Source organism: Lipophrys pholis (genome assembly GCF_963383615.2).
Source record: "Lipophrys pholis genome assembly, chromosome: 7".
NCBI lineage: Eukaryota > Metazoa > Chordata > Actinopteri > Blenniiformes > Blenniidae > Lipophrys > Lipophrys pholis.
In genome coordinates, this window is record NC_137638.1 from 4,095,516 (window position 1) to 4,118,995 (window position 23,480).

Sequence of the window (23,480 nt, forward strand, 5' to 3'; positions counted from 1 at the left end):
AAAAGACAGAAAATACACAAATTCACACTCAAAAAAAGTAAGATTTTCAGTTGTGTCTCAGGGTGCTTGGTCTAATATACAACAAATGAACCTTCTCAGCTTTGTAGTTTTTGGATTTCTCTTTATTAAACGTGGGAAAAGGAAGGAAAAAAAGAAACCCTGCTGTAGTTAAATCATAAAAAGCCAGAGACAGAGGAGCTGCAGTAGTGATTGTACAGTTGTGTTTGACAATTTTAATCAGGTTAAAAAGTGCTTTCACCATTTCTTTTGATTCTCATGGAGACAGTATTTAACCCGACGGAGTCTCGGCGACCACGTCAGTCGATAAACAACGCAAAGTGACGACAACGCTCCGGCATTCACGCTCCCAGAAGACAAACAGATAACGAGAGAGATCAACAAGCCGAGGCAGAAACATGATGATGATGATAAATACTGCAAACTGGTCACATCAAACCGTTTACATCCAGATTTTATAAAGTTGTCAATGCATACAGTATGTACAGATCTCTCTATATAAATAGACGTGTGGAATGTACTTTTATTTACATCAGCAAAGGCAGGTAAAGGTAAAGCGTTCACATTGTTTCGTCCCCATTCACACCAGTGTTAAAGGACCTGCATGCACACGATGAGAGGAGCCTCACGGCTTCCTGTAAACATCCCATAATAGCCACAAACGGGAGGATTTAAAACGCTGTCATATTTTCATCACATGTCAAAAGTTACAGTGATTAGAGTTCAAATTAAATGTGAAACAATGAGGATTAAACAAGCTGATGTCACAGATTACCTTGTGTGGTCAAGTCTTCCAGGCAAAGACCTCGAGGCTGGTGTCAAATTACAAGAACTTAGTTCCTGTAGATGGTCGGGGTAAGCACTCTTACAACAGAGGCTTGATGACAGCTAAAGAAAAGTTGGAGGACTCAAGAGACTGTCGCTAAAGGAGTTTGTTTCATGGATTAAAGTGGGATTAAAAAGAAAACCTAATCCGTCGTGAAAGCTAGTGAATGCTGACTTTAGACCAATCGATGTCATCTTGTCATAGATTCCCTTATATGGGCATCTCATCCAGGCTAACTGGCAAAAACCGTGCTGCTGATGTCAAATTACAAACTCTTGTGTTTGCATGTTGAAATACTAAGTACTTGCTTCTAACAGTACCTTAAAGGGCCGGTACATGACTAACAAGGACCGTTCTGAGAACAAACTGACTCTGCCTCGACAGGGCCTGACAAGACCGCGAGGCTGGTGTCAAATTACAACCAGTTGATTTAAAAAAAAAAAAAAAAGGCTTCATGGGAGCCAGCCAGTCAGGAGAAAGCTGGTTTTTAGGAAGATTTTTTTTTTTTAATAATTCTGCTTGTGTCATGCTTAAAGAGTCAAATGATGAACTATGAAACTACTAAATAATATTCCAGAATAAATAAAAAGCTTTTCGCCGTCTGAATGAAAACAGTAGCAATGTTCTCAGATAGATATTTCAGTCTTTTTGCATAAAAGTTTTGCTCCAAACAGACATTTCAGAGTCTGGTATTAAAATATTGCACTGAGGTAATGCTAAATTGTTTTTACACTGCTACTGTAAAGTCTATGGAGGCAAAATTAAAGGAAACAAAGCTGCTATAAGTGCCAATTTAGATGGAAAAAGCTCATCAAGAAAAATAAATGGAGACTTTGATTTCCTGTTAATGCCACCCTGATGATATAAAAAAAAAGTTAATTACGATAAAAACATACCTGCTCACCTTGATATGTGTTTCCAGTGCTTCTAGTTTCATAACAAGACTGTGGAAAACCGGTCACTCAGACGCACCCTGAACATGTCAAAGTGTATTCTCGAGGCAATCTGGGTGTTCAAAATGGAAAACGGTGGAAAACATGTGGTTTAATTTGTCCCATAACAGTTCCCATGTTGACAGTTCAGGTTCTTTAACACCAGTGTGAACCCTTAAATGTTCCTGTAAATAAACCGCGACGCGATCGAGGAACAGGACTCAGAAGCCCTGCGTGACTTCAGACCATCGGTCGTTTGAAAGGCTTGTACTTTCCGTGGAGGCGGGCCCGAAAAAAACAACAACAGTCGGCTCTGTTGTTTCACGTACTCGCGTGCGAACTCGCGTCGTTTGTTTCGGTCAGAAAACAAGAAAAAAAACCAAGACGACTGAGAAGAAGGTTGTTTCTGCCTCAGCGAGACGAGAGAGTTATGTGGATCTGCCCATCAGCTCCAGTGAGACGGCGTGCCTGAGATCGAGGGCCGGGCGATGCCCTTTGGGGAAGGCTTGGATCCGAACCAGGACATCTGAAAGACAGAACCGAGAAGCTAAATACAAGAAAATGAACCACATCGGATGTTCTTGGGGTTTGCATGATCTTCCTGTGTATGCATGGGTTTTATTTATTTATTTACTTATTCCAGTTTCCCCCCACAGTCCAAAAACATGGCTCCGTGTCATTTTGCGAATAAGTTATTCGATTACTGGCTGTTAATGACATGATTGAAGTAGCATTTAAAAAAAAAAAAATGCAGGAAGAATATACTTTGTTTTATTACTACACGTCGATATATTGGTGACTAATAACTTAAATTCACTGTCTTGTTTTAAGTCTGGTCTTAAAACTTTCTTTTATTGCTTAGCTTTTATTAACTAAAGTTCTTTATTTGTTGTTCTTTTTCTGATCTCTGTATTTTATTATTGCAAATTTTATTGTGGTTTTCAATGTAAAGCACTTTGTAACCATGTTTAGAAAAGTGCTATATAAATAAAGTTAATATTAATAAATACCTTTATAACAGAGATGCATTTAGTCAATTTTTTCTCATTTAGAATGACTAAACATTATTGTCCATGAAGTTGGGTGCTGTTGGCCGGTGCATGCAGCTCTAATCTGAGTCCCGTTTTCATATCCTGTCGCATATTAGAAAACAAATAAAGTTCTCTATTGGGAAAACTTCCAAAGCGCCTGGGTTCGGTGATTAGGTGGAAGAGGTGTGAAGGAGAGACCTTGTACTCCAGAGTTTGCTTCAGCATGTCCTCCTCCTCTCGAGTGAAGTTCAGCAGGACAGAAACGGCTCGTATGAGCTGGAACGCCTGGAGGGGGACGAACACGACACAGGTCTCAGGTCCCGTTTACACGACAACGAATACGAGTGTGTCCGCAAACCTTTCTTCACTTTTGGGGCGTCCGTTTACACGACACACTGAATCCGTTAAGTTTTTATAACGAATCCCAAGATGGATTCTTTCTGCTCATGCGCCTGAAAAAATACATGGCGGCCCCCGGAGTGGTACGACCCGCGGTCTCTATTGTAGTTTTATTGTTCATATCAGTAGTTTTATAGTTGAGACTCTCCCCTGATAGCATCGATTTGTCATCAGTCTGGTTCTCTCAATTTTGTTCACGTTCATAGCGTATTGTTCTCTGCACACGTCTGGGTGGATTCATTACAAAAACAAGCAACAGCGCCGTCCCGTGGCCCGGCAGACTAACTACATCATTGTCAGTGTGTCCACTGCTGCAGTGTAAACACAATGTTTTTTGTTTTTTTTTAAACAGATTAGGTGTTGTCACGTGAAATGTTGTCGTGTAAACGGAGCCTCAGTCAGGAGTTCTGGTCGGACCCCCGCCGACTCACCTCCGCCTCCCTACAGGACATGAACTTCAGCACCACGTGCTTCAGATACTCGAAGTTGATCTCCCGCGAGTCGTTGAGGTCTGACGTGTTGGTCACCGTGGTGTTGGAGGTCGGGGGGCTCGGGGTGGACGCCGGCAGGGGGTCGGGACAAACCTTCTCCATTTTCTCTGCTCGGCTCTCCTGGAGCTTCTCCTTCCCTTCAGCCTCGGGCTCAGACTTCAGTTTCTGCACAGAGAGCGGAGGGAAGGTCAGGGGAAACTGTGACAGAGGAACATCTGTTCCTCTACCTCCTCCACCATCATCATCATCATCATCCTCCTCCTACCAGTATTTTCTGCAGCGTCCTCTTCAGCTCTGCGAGTCTCTGCTGCAGCTGTTTGATGGTCTGCAAAACAGCACCAGAGTCCATCAGCACATTCTTTCAGCTTTTACTGAGGCCACGCTTACACATACCCGGGTATTTCTAAAACAGTGATATTTCTCCGTTTTGGCCGCGCATCTACACATAAACGCAGCTACGAGTCACCACAAACGATGATCTGTATCTCCGGGTGCCTCTAAAGGGGGCTGGGCGGACATTTACGTCACAATTAGTGAGGTTGTGTTCGGAGAAACCGGAGTGCAAAGAAAAAAAGAAAAGAAAAGAAACCGGACTTTCGATTGTCCAAAAGAAGTCAGAAAGCGGACCAGCCCGATGACGCTTCCCCCACAGAGAGACTGACGACTCTCCTCGGTGCAAATTACAACACAGTGACGCTCCGCGGCGACGTAAAAAAAAAAATAAAAAAAAGATACCGGTACCAGCCAGGCCCAGTATAGTATCGTTTTAAAGGCGTCAGTACTGCGATACCAATACGGTACCGGTACACCGAACAACCCTATTGGCTATCATGGCTTCACGCTTCTTGTTACACTGCCCCCTACAGGCTTGGCATGCTCATAGCAGCTCTGAACCAAGTGTATATGCTGATCCGTGTCAATGATTTATTTTGTAAATGTAGAGGGGGGAATAGCTGTTTTTGTAAAAACTCAGGGAAGTGTAAACATGGCCTGAAACTTCAAAAGAAAAACTCTCTCTTGGTTACCAACCCTGTTCTTGTCACTGAGCTGCTGCTCCAGGTCTCTGTTGACCTTCTGGATGTGATCCAGGTCGTCCACGGTCACGCTGCCGTTCTGATCCTCCTCACACACTTCGGGACTGTGCAGCTGCTCCGTCAGGGTTTCCACCTCCACCTCCAGGTAGGAGATCTGCGGCAAACACGGACAAATAAAGGCCATCGGTTCATGTTGCAGGTATTTTCTTGTTTTCAGGAGTGTGAAACCCGGTGCAGGCCTGCCCTCACCCGGGCCTGGCAGCCGTCCAGCTGCTGCGTCTGGCTGAGCAGCTCCTCCTTCAGCCGACTCAGTTGCGACTCTTTGTCCTGCTCCGTCTGCTCCAGCTGCGCTCGCAGCCGCTCGTACTCCTCCTGCAGCTGCAGCAGGGACGCCTGCCGACTCTGCACCTCTGCAACACACACACACACACACACACACACACACGTCAGCTTCCAGGGGGCGGGGCAAACACAAACAGGCTGCACGTCAGAGATTTCACCAGATGCTTTCAAGTTGGCAGCAAACACAAAAATATCTCCACACACGTTCATGTGGAATCTGATTCAAAGAAAAATAGTTGGAGGATTTAGTTTGAAATATCTGCTTTGTCTTCGCTGGTTATGACTTTGAGCTAAAGGTTAATATCTTCAGCCACAAATATAGAAATGTGGGTTTCTTTTTAAATGTTCACCATTTTCATCTTTCACTCATCAGGAACAACTTTAAAATGTTAATCTGCTGGGAAGAGGCATCATCCAGAAGAAGAGGAAGACGAAGAAGAAGAAGACAAAAAGGACAAAAAGATGATGAGGATGAAGAAAACTAAGGCAATAAAACAAAGAGGAAGAAGAAAGAAGAAGATGAGGAAGAGGAGAAATAAGAAGAAAGATGAAGAAGAAGCTTCACCAAATCTGACGTGCTCTTTCGTGTGTGTGTGTGTGTGTGTGTGTGTGTGTGTGTGTGTGTGTGTGTGTGTGTGTGTGCGTACACATACCATCTTGCAGCGCACTGACGTCCTCCTCCCTAATCGTTAGCTTCCCTTGGAACGTGGACAGATCGAGCTGGGACGTCTGCAGAGACGTGGTCATCTCTGCAACCTGACACACACACACACAGACACAGACACAGACACAGACACAGCTCAGAAGATGACCCAATCCAATGACACACTCGTCTCGACCCGAGCAGAGGGTGTCGGTGACCATATGTCAGTCACTGAATACTTGATGCTGTGTGTTTGAGCGCAGACCTGCGTCTGCAGCTCCTCCTTCTGCCGCCGGCTCTCCTCCAGAGCTTTGGCAATCTCCGTGCTCACCGTCTGCCGGCTGTTCAGCTCCGCCTGAGCAAACACACCCAGACGGAGAGTGAGGACAACACACAGACACAGACACAGACACACAGACACCGCTCCTCTCAAAACATCCTAAAACAGTCCACACACATCAAATAATAGGAAAGCGCTCCAGAAATACTTTACATTTACGTTACATACAGTTTTAAAAGACGTTTCTTTGAATAGAATAGATATCAGTTTTGAACTGCACTCATTACTTTTTGTAATCATGACACACAAAAGTAAAAATGCACCAAAATCAATGACTTTCATTGTTAAGATGTGTCAGTTAGTGTTTCCACTGATGATTCAAGTCAAGTCTGCTATTAAGATATTGAATTGTAGTCTATTTTTCAAAAAGGCAGTTAGTCAGATATGGTCAGTTTATTTATGGTAAAGGTGTCAAATGAGGCTTTAGCTGTCCAAACAAGAGATTTTTCTATTTGTTTTGAACATCTGTGGTTATGGTCACTTCTTGTTATTATTAAGTTAAATTCCTTCACATTGTCCCATTTGCACGAGACCACCATGGAGGAGATGACGGCACCTCCTCCACTCCTGGTGTGTGTTTACATGATGCACTTCATCTGGACTGGCATGAAATGGGATTATTTCATGTAATTGTACCTTTTGATACACAACTCAATATTCACACGCCGGAGTCATATTAGAAAGAAACATAGAGCAGTGAGTGGGTGAATAGCAGACAGAAGTGGCGTCTCTCACCCTGCACTGCTCCAGCTCTTCAGCTCGCTGCCTCAGGCTGGAGTTGGCCTCCACCATCTGCTTCTCCAGATCAGCCTAACACACAAACACACAAACACAACTCAGTCAACACATTCGCTTCCCACTAATAATGTTAAATATACTAATAGTCACTCCACTTTTTTCAAAAATGTTTTTACAATTCATCTTGAAAAATATTAAATCACTGTCATCTTCAATAATGTGGCGTGAAAAAAGTGAATCCCCTTTGTATAACTTAGATAAGTTTCTAGATTCTTAATCGCACCACAAAGCGACAGAAAAAGGGAGTCACCTGCTCAGATTAATGGATTTTTCTTCCTACGTGAGATTAAATCCTTTATATGTTGTTAGGTGAGACCATTATAAAAAGACAACATGTCGATTTAAAATCACAATTATCTAATTTTGCAATTCTCACACTGTTACGTGAGCTCCCTCTAGTGGCATGTGGGGGCAAGTCACGAATAAAATATATATGCTTAAATAAGAAATTTTTTGAATATAAAAAGAAATTCTCAAAAAAGTACAAATTATCAAAAAATAGGAAAATAATCTCTAAAATACGTATCGTTTTTCCTTTATATATGTCTCAACATGAGGTTCATTCAGTTAGCGTGCGGATACTAAAGACGATTATTTATACGTTCTGTGTGTGTGAGAAGAAGAACAGCCTGAAGACGAGTGTTCATTCGCATTATGGGTTTGTCATTTTCTGTTGTGAGATTGTTGATGTTTCATATCGTTGGCAGTATCGTTAGTAGAATGTTTTTTTTGAAGAAGGAGAACACTTCTGGCTGTAAGTGTGAATGAATGAATGAAATACAGCCGTTATTCTTAATGTTGTTGCAGTGTGTTTCAGAGATAATTCACTGAACTATATAATACTTTATCTGATTAAACTGAAAATCATTTTGAAGAAAATCACAACTTTAATACAAAAATGGTGTGACCACTGCATTCCTTTATCTAATAGCATTAGACTCTGGGACTCTGAGCTAAATCTGGCATATTTACAGTACTGGTCGTCTGTTCATTAATCTGCACTGTCCCATTCAGATGAATGGAAAGGAAATGGAAATAAATTAAATGACTCGCCGTCTACCTGATCCAGACCGTTGTTACCATAATGACTTTTACATCTTAACATACTGGAAGGTTTCTCGGTTTTGTCCAAACTAAAATGACTGAACGAGAAGGCGTGAACGCACCACTCTGTCCACCAGCGTCTGTTTCTCCGTCTCTAAAGTGCCGATGCTTTGCTGCAGCCGGACGGCCTTCTCCTGACTCTGCTGCTCCAACAAACACAGCTGTTGATCCAGAAAGGCTTTTTCTGCACTCCACTCTCCTTGCTGCAACACACACACACACACACACACACACACACACACACACACACACACACACACACACACACACACACACACACACACACACACACACACACACACACACACACACACACACACACACACACACACACACACACACACACACACACACACACACACACACACACACACACACACACACACACACACACACACACACACACACACACACACACACACACACACACACACACACACACACACACACACACACACACACACACACTTTAAACAGATTAGGAGTCATAGTCTGTGGAACATTTCTTTTAATGGATGTAAGCTATCCACTGTGCATCTCAAAGTTAGTACTTGTCCTCCTCCTTTTAAAAGGTTGTATTGGTGCAGCCCTACTTCACACCATGACACGGCTGAATCGAATGTCTCTATTTTTACATTAATAACAGCCAATTTTCACTCCGTAATTTACATTAATGAGTGTGTTTGTACATGACTCAAAGGTCTCGATTCAAAGTGAGAATATCGTCGGTTAAGAAGGCTGAAGAAGTCTCAGAGCGGCTGTTACTCAACACAGAACCGTGCAATTAATCCTCATTTCTTTCATATATAAAGTTGCAAATGCACCGAGCATGAAAACAAACTGTGATTCCTCAGAGTTCACTCAGTATTTTGGGTTATTGCTTTAATGATGGATTTTTGCAAGTCGTAGTAAAAGTTCCCCACCAGTTTTTCCGTGTGCTGCCGTTTCTCTGTGACCTGCTGCTCGGCAGCTTTCAGCCTGTCGCTGCTCTGTGAGACCTGCTGCTCCAGGTTTGCGATCTGAAACAAAAACAGAAGCCATTACAGAGAGTCGTGATGAGAGGAAGATGTGAGCTTCTGAAAGCAAGAGTTTCTGCTGCTGTGTGAGGGCTCACCTGTGTGTCTGTTCTCTCCCTGTAGGCCCGCGAGGAGTCGTCTTTGTGTCTGAGGAGAGTCTGCAGCTCTGTGATGCTGCAGCTCATCCTGGAAACCTGAAGACGGATGAGACACAGACACCGAGCAGGTAAAAGCAACGTGTTTGTGTTTCCGTTCCATAAAGGTTTCATGTTTACACAGAAATGGCAGAAACTCTGAAAACTATATCGTTTTTATGTAGGGCCACTAGAGGGTGCTGTTGGTTGTTTTCGGAATAAAACCACACACGCATGCAGCAGAGAACAACATGCTCTAAACATTAACAACGGGAGAACACAGACATTCTAGCGGACAGCCGACCAAGTAGAATTGTTTTTACGGTGACTGTCAAAATAAAACTACCAAGTCCAAGAGAATCTGGACTGGGAGTCGTGACACTCTGGCGGAAAACATTGTTCTTATTATCCACCTACTGAGCGTGTGCACAATAACTAGTTACGATAGCAGCGTTTTAGAAGAATTGTGTTTTCCCCTGTTTCCACGGAGACAAAGTTGTTGTATAAATGTTGGTTAAATAACTGATATGTTTGTGACGTTAGATTCTTAAATAAACGCACATTAACATCCACATTTTTTTGTGCTATTCATGTGCCCTTCAATCTCATTCGTCCACGTTGAATCGTTATGTTTTCAGGGAAATTGATCTTTTTCCTATATTTTTGATCAGATTGTGGATATCAGAGTCAGCTGAGACGAGCTGTGGTATTCTGGAACAATGGAAAGTTCAATGTGGACCAACATAACTGACTGTATGAATATGAAAAATTATACTACTAGAGAATTATTTTAAATTTTTTTTAAACTTCAGTAAATAATTTAATAATACACAAATACTAATACTCTTAAAACTAGATGGTGTCGTCATCATATTCAAACACTGAGGATAAATAATATTCAGCAATCTCTCAAATATGGTTGTAATCTTTTTTTTTTATATTTTATTGTGTGATTGGAAAATTCTGACTGCATCGGCTTTTTTTAACATTTAAATTGGCAAAAATTATTATGATATGGAAAAGTTTTCCTTTTACAGTTGACCTTTTTTACAGTAATGATTAAAGACAGTCACATAATAACAGAGGTAAACTACTCAAGGTTAGTTTCTGGTTTCCTGGTTCACCTGTGCTTCCAGAGAGCTGACAGTGTCGGCGTGATTGGTCCGAACAGCCAACAGCTCTGCTCTGGATTCTTCCAGACTCTGTTCCAGGCTGGACTTCTGAAACAACAACGACAACACTGATTTATGAGTGTTTCTGCTTCTATTTTTCTCCTTAAAAATCATCATTCATCCATCTTGGTCACCACTTTATCCGGTCTTGCGGTTTCAGAGTGATCGCAGCTGATTATATGTAAAAGCAGGTTACACCCTTAACCGGTCCCGAGTCTCAATTTTAGAATTAAGTTAGAGACAAATGTTTCATTGGACTGTGTGAAGAAAACCACGTCCAGGGAGAAACATAGAAACTCCACACAGTGCGAGTGCTCAGCATCACAGCACCTCGTAGATCAATGTGACTCTTTGAGAAATTTGTTGCAGCATAAACGGGCCCTTAATGCCATCTAGGTGTGTATCAAGAGTGTGTGACTGTCTCTTTGTGTTTGTCCTGTCATAGAGTGTTGACCTGTTTAGGGTGTAACCTGCCTTCATCCAGGACACACCTGGAATCGGCTCCAGCGCACAACCTTAGCTTTGGTAAGATAAAGTGGTATAGAAGATTGATCGATCGGCGGTTCAACAAAACACCACAGCTCTAAAGTATTTCCCTCCAAAAGTGATGTTTGTGGGCGTGGCCTTCACCTCCTGTAGAAGCTCCTGCATGTGTTCGTCCTGGCTCAGGTTCCCTTGTAGTCGTCTTTCTAACGAGGTCACTTTCTTCTGAAGGTCCGCTAACAAGCGCTCCTTATCCTCCTCCGTCACGGCGGCCTGACGACGGACGGGTGACAGAGAAGCGTTTATTCTCTGTGACGTCATTTCATGCAAGCATTTATCAGTAATATACACATATATAAATATCAAGCTCTTAAAAGAAGTCTGAAATGTAAATATTTTGTATGTTTTAGATGCAACCACGAAAAGAGTTTTCCTCTAAAACTTTAACAATTGGTCTCTCAACTCCAGATGTTTACAGGCTGTATTCATGCATGTACAGATATATCGTGTTGTGGAAGTTACTGAAAATTAGCACTTGATTCGGTTGCTTCTTCAAAATGTATGGCAGCTCTTTTACTAGTTATGGGGAAATAGTGTGAGTGACTTAATTCAAAAAGTAACTCTTCGGCTCAAGATACATCCGTTAGTGGAGGAAGATGCTCTATAATTTGAAAACATGTGTGGCCAATACTAAAGCTCAAGTTAGATTACGAGCAGGACTTTGTTTAAAATCTCACAGAACATACAAGTAGCAGAGGCTTACCATATCAACTATGGACTGATTACTTATATACTTATTCTACATATAAATTCTATGTTTTATATTTTTTCATTCTACGTTTTGTAATATTTTTATATATTTATGATTTGCTCCCACCTACCACTAGGGGGAGCGGGCGGACCACTTGTGGTACATATACCACAGTTTGACAATCACGGACCTAAAGAATTGATGTTATAGTGACACAATACTCCGATAAGGTATTCACTGCCAATACAAAAGATAAAACTGTCCCAGTCACATTTAATTCATGCTTCACTTGACCACTCAATGTTTTATATTTCTATTGTGAACACAATATAGGTTTAGGAGATTTGCATCCTGGAGGAGTCTTCCCGTTCTCACCTTCTGCTGCTGCAGCTTGAGGGCGTTGTGTTCGCTCTGCAAATCGTGGAGGGACTTCTCCAGAGCCGACACCATACACTGAGACTGAAACGGCAACGTTTCATCAATGAAAGCGACGAGCGAGCAGAGGGAGAGCGAGTGGTGGCGGGTGCAGCTCGTGCTGGGGGACAAACCTTCTGGAAGTCTTCGGAGACCTGCTGGATGACCGCCTGCAGGTTGTGGCATCGCCCCTCCACCTCGCTGATCTTCTTGTCGGCCTCCTCTCTGAGCAGCAGCAGCTCCTCTCTGCAGCAAATAAAACACACTTTCACTTCCTTCACAATGACTACACTGCGTTGAGCGTGGTTGTTTGTGAGGCTCCTCCTCTCTCTACAGATCAATATCCGTCTCTACAGATATTTAGAACTATAAATCATAACTTAAAAAAAAAAATACATTTTTAAAGACAAAAAGAAGAATTAATGCTTACATACACACAGACATAAAAACACAGATAGAACTCTTGCTAATTTAATTAAATAACCTTTAAGTAATCTAGTGTGTTTGAATGAAATCTCCATTTCCTCATTTTTAAGTGTATCTTCCAAAATAAGACAACATAACACTGATTTGATTATGAAATTCTAATTTACGTGACTTTTCTGTTACCTCTCTATTTCAAACTCAGAGTTGAGTCTCTGGCTCTCCTCGTGCTGCCGCTCCAGAGCCTGGAGTTTCCCCCGAGCCTCGGACAGGCCTCGTTTAGCCGACTGGACCTCGGACTCCTTCTGTTGCAGCTCCTGCTCCCGCTGGCTCAGCAGCTCCTCCTTCCTCAGCAGCTGATGGTACACCAACGAGGACATGAATCACAATCCAGGAGTCTCGCGTGAAGGGAACTGCTGACTGAACCCGGCTTCGATCAAATCACATTGAAGAGCTTTCGTACGTGTTCAACGCTCTAAAAGGCGCCACACTCCCAACTCTCTATTCAAATGTCAAGAAGCAGCTGCGAACTGTACACACCATGTGCTTAACTTTAGCCAGCTCCTGCTGCTGAAAGCCCTCCAGTTCATCCAGGTCGTCCCTTTTCTGGAAGAGCGCTAAGCTTTGCTCCATCATCTCCTCTATCCGGCCCGACAGGGCGGCCTTCTCCTAAACAGACGACAGCTACGTTAAACCTTCAAAACTATTTGCTGCGGCCGTGGTGCGAATGGCCAATAGCAGTGTTCTACAAGGGGATGGAGAGTTTTCCAAAAAGTTCCACCTCGCAGCCGTTTTTAAAACAGTTGCGTTTTAAGTTGCTCCGAGCACCGAAAAGGAAAGTTTTGCGTTTTCACTTTAAATCATGTAGACGGAGCCTTATACCAACAGATTTGGACTTGCCTGTTCTACATTCGCCATCTTCTCCGTCCATTCCTGCAGGGAGAGTAAAGATGGAGTTAAAAACAAGTTGCAAATCAGATCCTTTGGTGAAAATTAACAGAGGCGTTGTTCACCTGATCTTTCTTCTCCAGAGCCAGAGCCATCCCCTCGGCCAGCTTGGCTCTGCTGGCCTGATGAGAGTCATTCTGCTCCTGAAGTTTCTTGATGGACGCTGAGCAGAGAGAAACAGAGAGGAGGAGGGAAGATGGAGACATACAGAAAAAAGGTTTGTACGCAACCAGAGACGGCCGATACGCTGCAGAAAGCACAGAGAGCGGCGCCGTTAGTAGCTGTGAAGAGTGAGACTCGCATTAAGAGGGGTGTTCGTTCAGGCAGGAGACGAGCGATGGATGGAGACTGAGGACAAGTGAAGCAGAGTGAAGCTGAAGCTAACGTCACAGGGTCAATGTAGAAAGAGAAGAAGTCCACCAGGAGAGAATTAAACCAGACTGAAAGCCCAGAAAAGCCGCAGCAGCCACAGCAGCAAGCACAGACTCCTCCGGTCTCACTACTGGAGGAGAAAACTTTCATATTTACAGACGTTCCAAATGAAACTGAAGCATTAGACGTAACAAACGTCACTGTGTCGGGTCAAAGGTGGTGGAAAGTCAGTTTGCAATCAGTCGGTCATTAAAAAAAATTAAAATCACTGACTATCTACACCACCTTGTGGTACTTACGGGTACTGCAAAACCCTGGACAAATTAGGTAATTAAGTGATTAAGTAAAACGATATTTCCGCAGCACAATATAAGAAAAATGCATTGGCATCGTTGGTCTCTTCAGAGTGTGTTCAGTGTTTTAAAAATGTTTTAAACGACATGAAAGCACACACACACTTTGTCGTTTAAATATGACTACATCATTTTTAGCATTTCTGTGGAAATGGAAATCGTTTTCAAAACACTGAAGTGTAATGGTGAAACTGTTCTTAAACGAAATAAAACGTTTTCACTTCAAACGTTGTCGTTGAATGAATTTCACAACTAACTGTTGGTGGTTTGTGGATGTCCCTCCTAAAACGTGGCCGAAACTGACGCCAGACACTATGAAATTAAATTGTTGTTGATAGTTTGTTCAGGAAAAAGCCTCATAAAGGCTGGTTCAGATTGCAAGTTTTAGACAGATAAGCAAAAGACAGAAAGAAAAAGTGCCGCTATCATGTTTTGGAACCGTTACTATTTAAACACCATTCGGTGGCTTTTATAGTTTTATCTTTCATATGCTACTACTCTGTTACTGTACCTTTTATTTTTCATGTACTTGTTTTTGTTGCTATTTATTTGTTTTAAGAACATTTTAGTATTATTTGGACACTGTAAACTTGTTTTATGTACACACTTGTACAAGAGATTATTCATCTCAATGTGGTTCTCCTGAGTAAATAAAGGCAAATGAATTTATATACGTCATAATTCAGCCAATTACTTTCTCAAATATAGTAAATAAAAAGGTCCTGGCAATTTTCCCGAAGCTCATGTGTTTGTGAATGTGAAAAAAAAAAAAAAACCTGCAGATTATTGAGTCTGACTCTAATAATGAGATGTAAAATAGCACATATTCACATAGTGACACAGGCAAGTCATTATCCAATTAGCTGGAGAATTTATTGGGTGGTTAAGCTAATTGTTTTGCAGAGGAATTATGGCCGCTCTAATTTCACACTTCGGAGACGGCGGCCTGACGTGGGAGGATAGTTTTCTGCTCACACAGCGGAGCATAGAGATATGAAGCTAGAGTTCAGGTCAGAGTCATTAGAAAGAGCAGTGAGTCAGTGTGGGGAGCAGAAAACACCCGGCCAGCAGGAAACATCCACACACGTCTCATTAACAAGAGGTGAATGGAGCAACGTGTCCATCAGCTCAACAAGGTTTGATTTTAAAGAAACAGCTGCAACTGGAATCACTGAAATTAAAAACTCTTTTTAAAAACTCTGAGAAAAAAAAAAGGTTGGGACATTCAGTAAGATGTAGATAAAAAAAAGAGGATGCAAGGATTTCAAGTACAAGACATTGGAAAGGAACATTTCAATATTACTACAAATTAACATTACAACATGAAAAACAATCTAACTTTTCCACAGGAGAAGAAAGAAAGAAAGAAAGAATATTTTACAGAACAAACCAAGTAAGAAAACGAGAGAAAGGCAGTGGAAAAAGAAAGAACTAAATTAAGGAAAAAGAAAAGAGGACACTTTAATTCATTAAATAAATGAAACATGCGTCTTTTTTACATAAAAAGCCAAACTGAAGAGTTACATTTCAGTCAATTTTCTTCATGTTTTCATAAAAACAGGTTTTTGAGATTTACAAACTTTTGCACCTTTTTTTTTTTTTTTAAATTTACATTTCACACAGCGTCCCAACCTTTATGGAAACTCATGAACCAACATTCATGAACCAACATTCGGTTAGTGAAATCAGCATCAAGCGGCACAAGACGGCAGAAGTAACGACTCGGTGAGGTGGATCAAAAGGAGAGAAGCCCTCTGAGGTGTGTGTGTGGTGTCCCGAGGAGGAGGAGGAGGAGGAGGAAGAGGGGATAAGAGTCGGGGTACGTACAATCCTGATGCTTTTCTAACGCAATTTCAAGCTTCTCCTTGGTCTTCTGCATAATTCGTAGCTGCTCAGCGTAGTCTAGTGTGGGGCGGGGGGGAGGGATGGGACGAGGCACACACACACACACACACACGCCCACACACACACACGCACGATGAGGACGAAGAGGAGGAGGAGGGGAGGTGAACAAAAAAAAAGGGAGAGGGAGAAAACAAAAGGGAAAACATGATTGAGAAATAATGGAAACGACTAAAGAGTTTCTAATCTGAGAGCAACCAGGCCGGTTGAACCTTTCCTCAGATTCACTAAAGTCCCCCGGGAGGAAGTGACATCAGAAAACACCCCCGAAACGAAGGCCCCGTTTACATGACAACAGAAATGAGTGGAACTGTAAAACTCCCGTCGGGTTTTGGGGTCCATTTACACGACAGCCGTGCGCGGAGTCTCGGCAACCGTCACTTTTTTCAAACCGGCTCACGAGAGGGAACTTTTCTAAAACACAACAACAGTTTTCAGTTGTCGCCTGAAAATCTTTTTCGTGTAAACGGGGCCGAACTCACATTTCAAGACTTTTTGAATATTACTAACCTTCAGGCATCAATTAATTAATCCACCATCTCAACTCATTAAGGACAAAAACATCCAATCCAGAAAAACTATACAACTACTGAACATGTGAGATATATATATATATATATATATATATATATACAATGCAGTACATAGAATGTGTCATTTGATATTGATGAAACAATCGCAATTGTCCTGCAGCAATATCGTTAACTCTTTTCCACTTTGATAATTTTAAAATCACTGCCAGATGTCCCCAATGCAGTATCATATCTTATTTTCTGTAAATCACAATAAACATTCAAATATAAAACTGGTATATTATCAACATGTTATCAAACTGTTATTTAAAGGTTTTAAATTATCAAATATTTTAAAGTTGTTGATCAGGTTGGATATTTTTTATTTTTTTATTTATTTTTTTTAAATCGAGTTAACTTAAAAGATCATGTTTTTAACACCATTTCAGCATGTGGAAATTTTTGTCCTTGACAATATGAGAGCGGGTTATTTTATTAAAAACAAAATAATTAAAATTCCAAAATATGTAAAGAAAAAGACAAACAAAAAAACCCCACAACAATCCACCATAATGACCAGATGAAAAGGAAAAAATTCACTTAAATGGACAAATATGTAGTTTGTTTTTTCATGTAACTGTTGAGGAATCACTGCTGCGAGCTGCTTTGAGCTGAAGTGAAGATCATGTGTCGGGATTCCCGCGAGCGTCTGACCTCTGGCCTTACCTGATAGTTTGGCCTCCAGCTTCCGGATCTGGTCGTTTCTTCTGAGAAGCTGGGCGGGCAGATCGTCTCTGGAGCTGCTGCCATCAGACGCCTGGAGAAACACACACAAACACGCACACACACACACGTTGGATTACAAAGCACCAATGAGGTTCTAATGACGATTACGTGCTCATAACAGCTGAACCTGATCTCATGTGGTTGATGACGAGACTGAAGAGCAATGACTGAATCAAGGAAGCTGGGAGCTGTCGCTCTGGACCGAATGCTCACACTCACGGCTGCTGTGTTTTCATTGTATTAAAAAAGGAATGTCACAGACAGACCGGCAGTGTTACTATTGGGCCGGGACGTTAAATTATTTAAACCGAGTGTAACTGAGACGATGCCACAGCCTCTGGGAGTCTGAAGGAGGGGCGGTTAGCTCACATGAAATACAGCTTTCACAGAGACGGATTCACAAACTACAACAGGAACATAATGGTTTAAAGCACTAAAAATCAAGAAAGGAGGAGAAACAACACAATATATTCAGGGTGGGATTAGTCTGGGATTCACGCAGTAAATTTGCATATTTTCCTTGAATGCTGGTTTTTCTTATATGATGTATTCTACATGTTTTCATTTGCCCTTCCTGTTATTATCTAAGGAGCACTTATCGGTTAAGGGCCTCGCTCAGGGACCCCGGCACGGTTTTTTTTCTGTTTACAATTATGGAAAATCTTGAAAGCTCAAACTGGTTTATATGTGGCCCCTGTTTGATGCCCCTTGCTTTCAGGCTCAGGAAACACAACTGTGAAAATGTGTTACTGTTAATTATTTTGCCGGGAAAACATTTGATCTGGTCATTTCAGTCTGTTCCTACATCCCTGAACAGGATAAGCAGTATGATGGATGGATGGATGGATTCCAGTCTGCAACCTTAACCATTAAAATTGCCATTTCAGTTCATACGGTCAGATTTGTTTTCCAAGAATATTTTTTCTGAATTATTTTGCCAGCTTGAGTTATTTAATTTTCAGTTTAAATTTCTACTTTGGAGTGAAAATCAAACGGGAACAATCAATTGAAAATTGCACTGTTTTTCTGTTTTAGTTTCAGAAAGGTTTCATGTTCACACAGCAATGCTTTGAAAACCTTCAACGCACACAAGGAAGCACCAGAAACTGTGAAAATGCTGTAGTCATGCCACAAGTTGGGTAAGAAAGAAATGTGTCTCCATGTATGCAGATGATGGTGTAGTAAATGTTCACTTTGTTGGTACAGCCAAAACGCAACGGAAATTTGCCCTTTATACTTGAAAACACCTTGAAGCTGGAGCCTTAGGCCACGTTTACACGTACCCGGGTTTTTTTTTTACAAAAACGGACATTTCTTCCCTCTACGTTTACAGAAACATTTTCACCAACACGCATATACACCTAGTTCAGAGCTACTATGAGCATGCCAAACCTGTAGGGGGCAGTGTAACGAGAAGCATGAAGCCATGATAGCCAATCGGAATCCTGGAAAAAAACACAGCGTCACGAATTGTGACGCCTAACCCTGGAGTTTTTCAAAATCTCCAATGAGGCCAGAGTTTTCAGGAATCATCGTTTGTGGTGACTCAGATGCGTTTATGTGTACAAACAAGGCCCAAACGCAGAGAAATACAGTTTGTTTGTTTTTTTAAATATCCAGGTACGTGTAAACATGGCTTTACTCCAACATTTACAGTGATAATCACCAACACAGACTGATTGGAAGCTTCCATCTCATTTATTTATATCTGTATCAGCTGATCAGTGTCTTCTGCAGGGACAAAGATACAATCAAGTGTTGGAAAATACCAAAGCAAGCTTTGTATTACAGCGTGTGCGCCGACACAAGCAGCCTGAGAGCACACATGCAGCACAACAGAGGCCAGCCCAATGGGTTATCTCTGTTCTAATACCATGCCGGTCACACCCAACCCGGGTTATCCAGATTTGCCTGAATGGCGACTCGTCATTGCGCTGATCTCAAATTACAGTGGCTTTACACACCAGTTAATGGACAAATCAAATATCATTAACCATTATTAGACATGGGATCACATCGACAGCGTTCCTGCTGGGGCAGCACTGGGTGAAGGCGATAAAAGGCTTTCATCCGTTCAGAGTGGAGATTACTGATGCAGCGGGGCCGCGGCCATCAGCATCAGCTGCCAGCGGATCCCGAAACGTAAAGACGAGTGGCCTAAATTCACAGAGCTGCCCGGAAGGAGGAACACAGAGCAGCGACACGCTGCTCCAGAGCTTTTGGTTTATAATGAATGAAGTCAGGGGAGAAACCGGATAGTGGTTCAGTCTGTCCACACTGCAAATAAATGAGGACTAAAGAAAAGCAAGATAAACCAGTGATTAATCCAGGTCTGTTTTCTGTAGTTCAGAGTGGAAGAGCTTTGTTAAACCTTAAAACACACAGTGTGTGGACAACTGATGCGTTTCAGTGTGTGGTGTTACTCAAGAAATGCCCTTTAAATGATTTAAAGTATCTCCATTTGTCTTACATACAGAGTTCAGTTTAGTCCGACGTTCTGAAGTGACGCTCCACCTAAACAATACCTGAACATCGCCTTAGGAAACGGTGTTTGTTTGCTACTTCTTATTTATGAATACAATTAAAATAGTTCGTTTTGACCTGAGGATATCCTGGGTTGGTAAAAATAACTAACAACTTCTGCTTATCTTGGTCAAAAACAAAGAACACCCTCATGTAATTGACGTTTATTCTGCATGAAATAGAAACGTGGCAATGAGCTTAAATGAAGTTGTATAAAATGAAAAGGAGGATGGGTTTTTATCATGCTTCACAAATAAGTGTGATTATGTACTGCCATTTCAAAAAATTTAATAGTTTTAAATCAATATAGCAACTAAACATATACCTGTCTGTGATAATAGATCAACATATTTTCCTCTGGTTAGAACCATGATGAAAAACAAAAGCAATTTTTGAATCCAAAATAGATAACTGAAAAATGTAAACTTTCCATTTACTAAATGAAGAGACAAGTTGAAAGTTAAAAAAAAAAAAAAACTTGCAGCTGTCTATCTTTCTTAATCGTGTTTAATGAAATGGATGATTCACAAAATTAAAATATTTTGGAGGTTTGTCCTTTCCAGTGTTGTCTCAATGAACCATCATGAAGCACCACCAGGTATTTCTGGCTTATATGCTTAAAATGCTTCTTTTTCGGGGGGATAAAAACCTCACATCCAACAAGTTAAATTGAGCTGTAATACCCTAAAAGGCGAGTGTTCAGCTCAGCGAGTTCCTCTGTAATCTCTGACCCATCACATTCCTAACTCCAGAGCTGTAAAACATTAAGACCATGAGTGCATGGATAACAAGTCTATAATCTATTGTACAGACGATGTAGAGTTATTTTGTGCTTTCTTGTCTGCTGCATGAACTACAGTGAGGTGCTAATATCAAACCAGAAGAGGGTTAATTCTTGCCGTTGAGAACATCAACTCGTCCTTATCTTAAAAATCTAATAAAGAATTATGGTACAAAAAAAATCTGCATGATCTTATTTTATGTATAAAGCCCTTCAAGCAACCAAAAAACCTTTTTGCTTTACATACGATTTATAAACACTATTATTGACATGAATATATATAATTTATCATTGATTGGCTGGTTATAAATCTTAAAAAAAGAAGAAACACCTATCTCAAAATATACTGGAACATACCTTCTGTTATCCGGTGTTCGACACCCCAAAAAAAAAAAAAAAAAAAAAAAAAGCAGCAAAAAAAAATGTAAACTACAAATTATATGACGTTAGAAACTTTTGGAACATGAAGTTTGACGGACCTCATTCTCACTGTTACAAGAACAAAGAAATTCAGTCATATGCTGTTGTGCCAGAATAAAGGTATATCTGTTGTTCTTTCCAGATTACCAGTAAATGAAAAAATCTGTGCCGAGATCATCGTGCATCCCTACTCGACTTGTGGGAGAATTTCTGACTAAAAATCTAGCTTCTGTATCGTAAAAGGTGCAAGAATTCAGAAATACTTGCCATGAAATCAGAGTTGATTTATAAACCAAAAGCACAGAAAAACCTCCTTAGTGAGAAACAGAAGCAGAGTCAGAGATAAGTGATGATGACTTACGAAGTCGTCCCCCGAGTCTGCCCCCATGGAGGTGATGGACTCCTTGCTGATGGTGCGAGGTATCCGGACGCCACTCCGTGGCGCCGTGGCCGCCTCCTCTGCAATCTTCTTCTTCAACTTGGCAAACATATCGTCCCTCTCAGCGTCTCTCTTCCGGTGCAATAGGCGGTTGGTGGAGAGCAGGCGGCTTCACGGGATGCATCAGAGTTGACGGTTACTGGCTCTGACGGCTGGAGAGAAGCCGCGTCCTGACGCAGTGCCACTGACCAGAGGTTTGTGCTCGTGTTTCCATTGTGCTACATCTGGAAGGAGAGGACAGAGGCCGGTATTGATCAGTGATTTACTTCAGTGCTGATCAGAAACACTTACACATACTTATAGGAGCACAAAACAGAGCACCAGACTCAGTTCTTTCTCTGAAGCAACCAATTAGATTTTTTTTTTCCCCCTAACAATTTCACAAATAATCATAACTACTTCTCTAGCTACCCTGTACACATGAGTTACAAACAAATGATTCTAAACATATCAGTGGTTAACTCTTCATATTCAACCATGCAAGCCTCGGATCTACATGAAAAGTCCCTAAATAGTGTAGTTGTGGACATACCCAGTAACAATGGACGCTCCAATTAAATCCCTCCCTGCTAAAGTCTTCTTGTTAGAATAAAACTACAAATGTATTCTTGTGTTTCAGCACACTAAAGCCGTACATGTCAAAGAAAACAAACACTTTCCAGAGTCTCGGCCAGGTTTTTGCTTTGGTCTGTTGGTGGGAGTGGGTGTGTCTGCCACTGTTTGGCTTTACTGTAAATGCTCTGGCAAGACAAGTTAGTCAACCATCCAAGCAGCTTTGGTTAGAGGACAAATCCTCTAACCAAAGAGGTTAGACAATCCGTGCATCTATATACAGCTGATATAATTGCAACACCCTCAAGCATAGAAAGCAGCTGTTCAATACACACATAAAGTAAACTAAACTATATTGACCTTGAGGAAATTCCTTTTTTCCGCATTGACCCATCCTATTTCTAGGATGTGGTGGGCAGCCACATTAAGGGGATGAGGGTCAAAGGTCTTGCTCAGGGAACCACATTAGTGACCCGTCTTGCATGTCCACTTCTGTAACCTCTTGGTCACGAATGCCCTATAAAACAATGGATGGGGCTGCCACATGTAAGGCACACTATCCTACCAGTGGAAGCAGTTTGGGCTTCAGTGTTTTGCTCAAGGACAATTAGACATGTGGACAGGGGAGGGTGGGAAATTGAACCAGCAACCTCCCGATTGAAAGATGACCACTCTACCAACCGAGTAACAAAAAGCAGCTTTCATAAAGTCTGACATGTCTGTGTGACTGTAGCCGATCAAAGTAACTATGTCCAATTACAGTGTATTTCTCAGAGAGAAAAAGGCGATAACATAGTTTAGACACACTTTGAAGACTCCCAAAGCTTTGACGCAAGCCTCCTATATCAAGACATATCACGAAACTGAAAATACTGTCAATAGCCATTTTATAAATGCTGCTTCCTGAATTCTTCCCCTGCAATGTAAACGCAAGCAGACCTTTAATTTAAAGTTTAAAAGCCATTCCTCAACCTCAATGACATGCAAGTTTATCAGAATCAATAATGTAGATCCTGGAAGACTCTCCAGAGTTGGAAACTTAACATGTCTCTGGCGTAACTCAACATTCCAGATGAAATGTGGATGAGTCTAGTTGTAAACTGACTTCGATAATCCAATTAGTAATTTAGATTTACACAGTCAGACTGTTTTGACTGACAGCTAGCCAGTTAGCCAGTTAGCTCCTCCAGCCACAACAATGAGAGTTAGCTATCGGCTCGCTCGCTCGCTCTTTCCTCTTACCGTGTTTATATTCGGATAAATATCCATCCGTGGTGTCTCGTTGGCTGTAAGTGTGCGTTTCAGAGCCTCGGGGGGCAGTAATAGTCGTGTCAGTCCGCTGCGAAACGTCAACTCGCCGCTCCTGTCTCGTCTGACAAGCTAAGTGCTGCTGCTGCTGCTCGTCCGACAGCTACACGTCATCAACCCGAGTATCACAGGTGCCTGGCGACGACACGGTGGAGCGGCCCGTGATTGGACAGGACAACCAAGGAGGCGGGGCAATTAAGCCGCGCCCTCTGCAGGCAAGAAACGGCATAACA

The 23,480-nt window shown here is 41.7% G+C and overlaps 1 protein-coding gene across 3 annotated transcripts; it reads right to left on the reverse strand.

Annotated features, from left to right (window-relative positions):
* Window positions 1-112: 112 nt before the first annotated feature.
* Window positions 113-23,362, reverse strand: golga1 (golgin A1). Of its 3 annotated transcripts, XM_080468222.1 has the most exons (24): window positions 23,182-23,362; window positions 21,310-21,611; window positions 17,165-17,255; window positions 15,852-15,926; window positions 13,365-13,462; window positions 13,252-13,284; window positions 12,892-13,020; window positions 12,538-12,707; window positions 12,063-12,174; window positions 11,890-11,973; window positions 10,911-11,036; window positions 10,233-10,328; window positions 9,073-9,168; window positions 8,882-8,977; window positions 8,021-8,161; window positions 6,792-6,866; window positions 5,982-6,071; window positions 5,727-5,829; window positions 4,981-5,141; window positions 4,727-4,885; window positions 3,963-4,022; window positions 3,638-3,862; window positions 3,006-3,092; window positions 113-2,302 (listed from the first exon to the last, which is right to left on the reverse strand). In XM_080468222.1, the coding sequence occupies exons 2-24, from the start codon at window positions 21,436-21,438 to the stop codon at window positions 2,222-2,224; spliced, it is 2,517 nt and encodes an 838-aa protein (XP_080324348.1). In that variant the 5' UTR covers window positions 21,439-21,611; window positions 23,182-23,362; the 3' UTR covers window positions 113-2,221. The 3 variants fall into 3 exon arrangements, with proteins under 3 accessions (XP_080324348.1, XP_080324349.1, XP_080324350.1); XM_080468223.1 differs by lacking the exon at window positions 12,892-13,020; XM_080468224.1 differs by lacking the exons at window positions 12,892-13,020; window positions 15,852-15,926.
* Window positions 23,363-23,480: the final 118 nt, after the last annotated feature.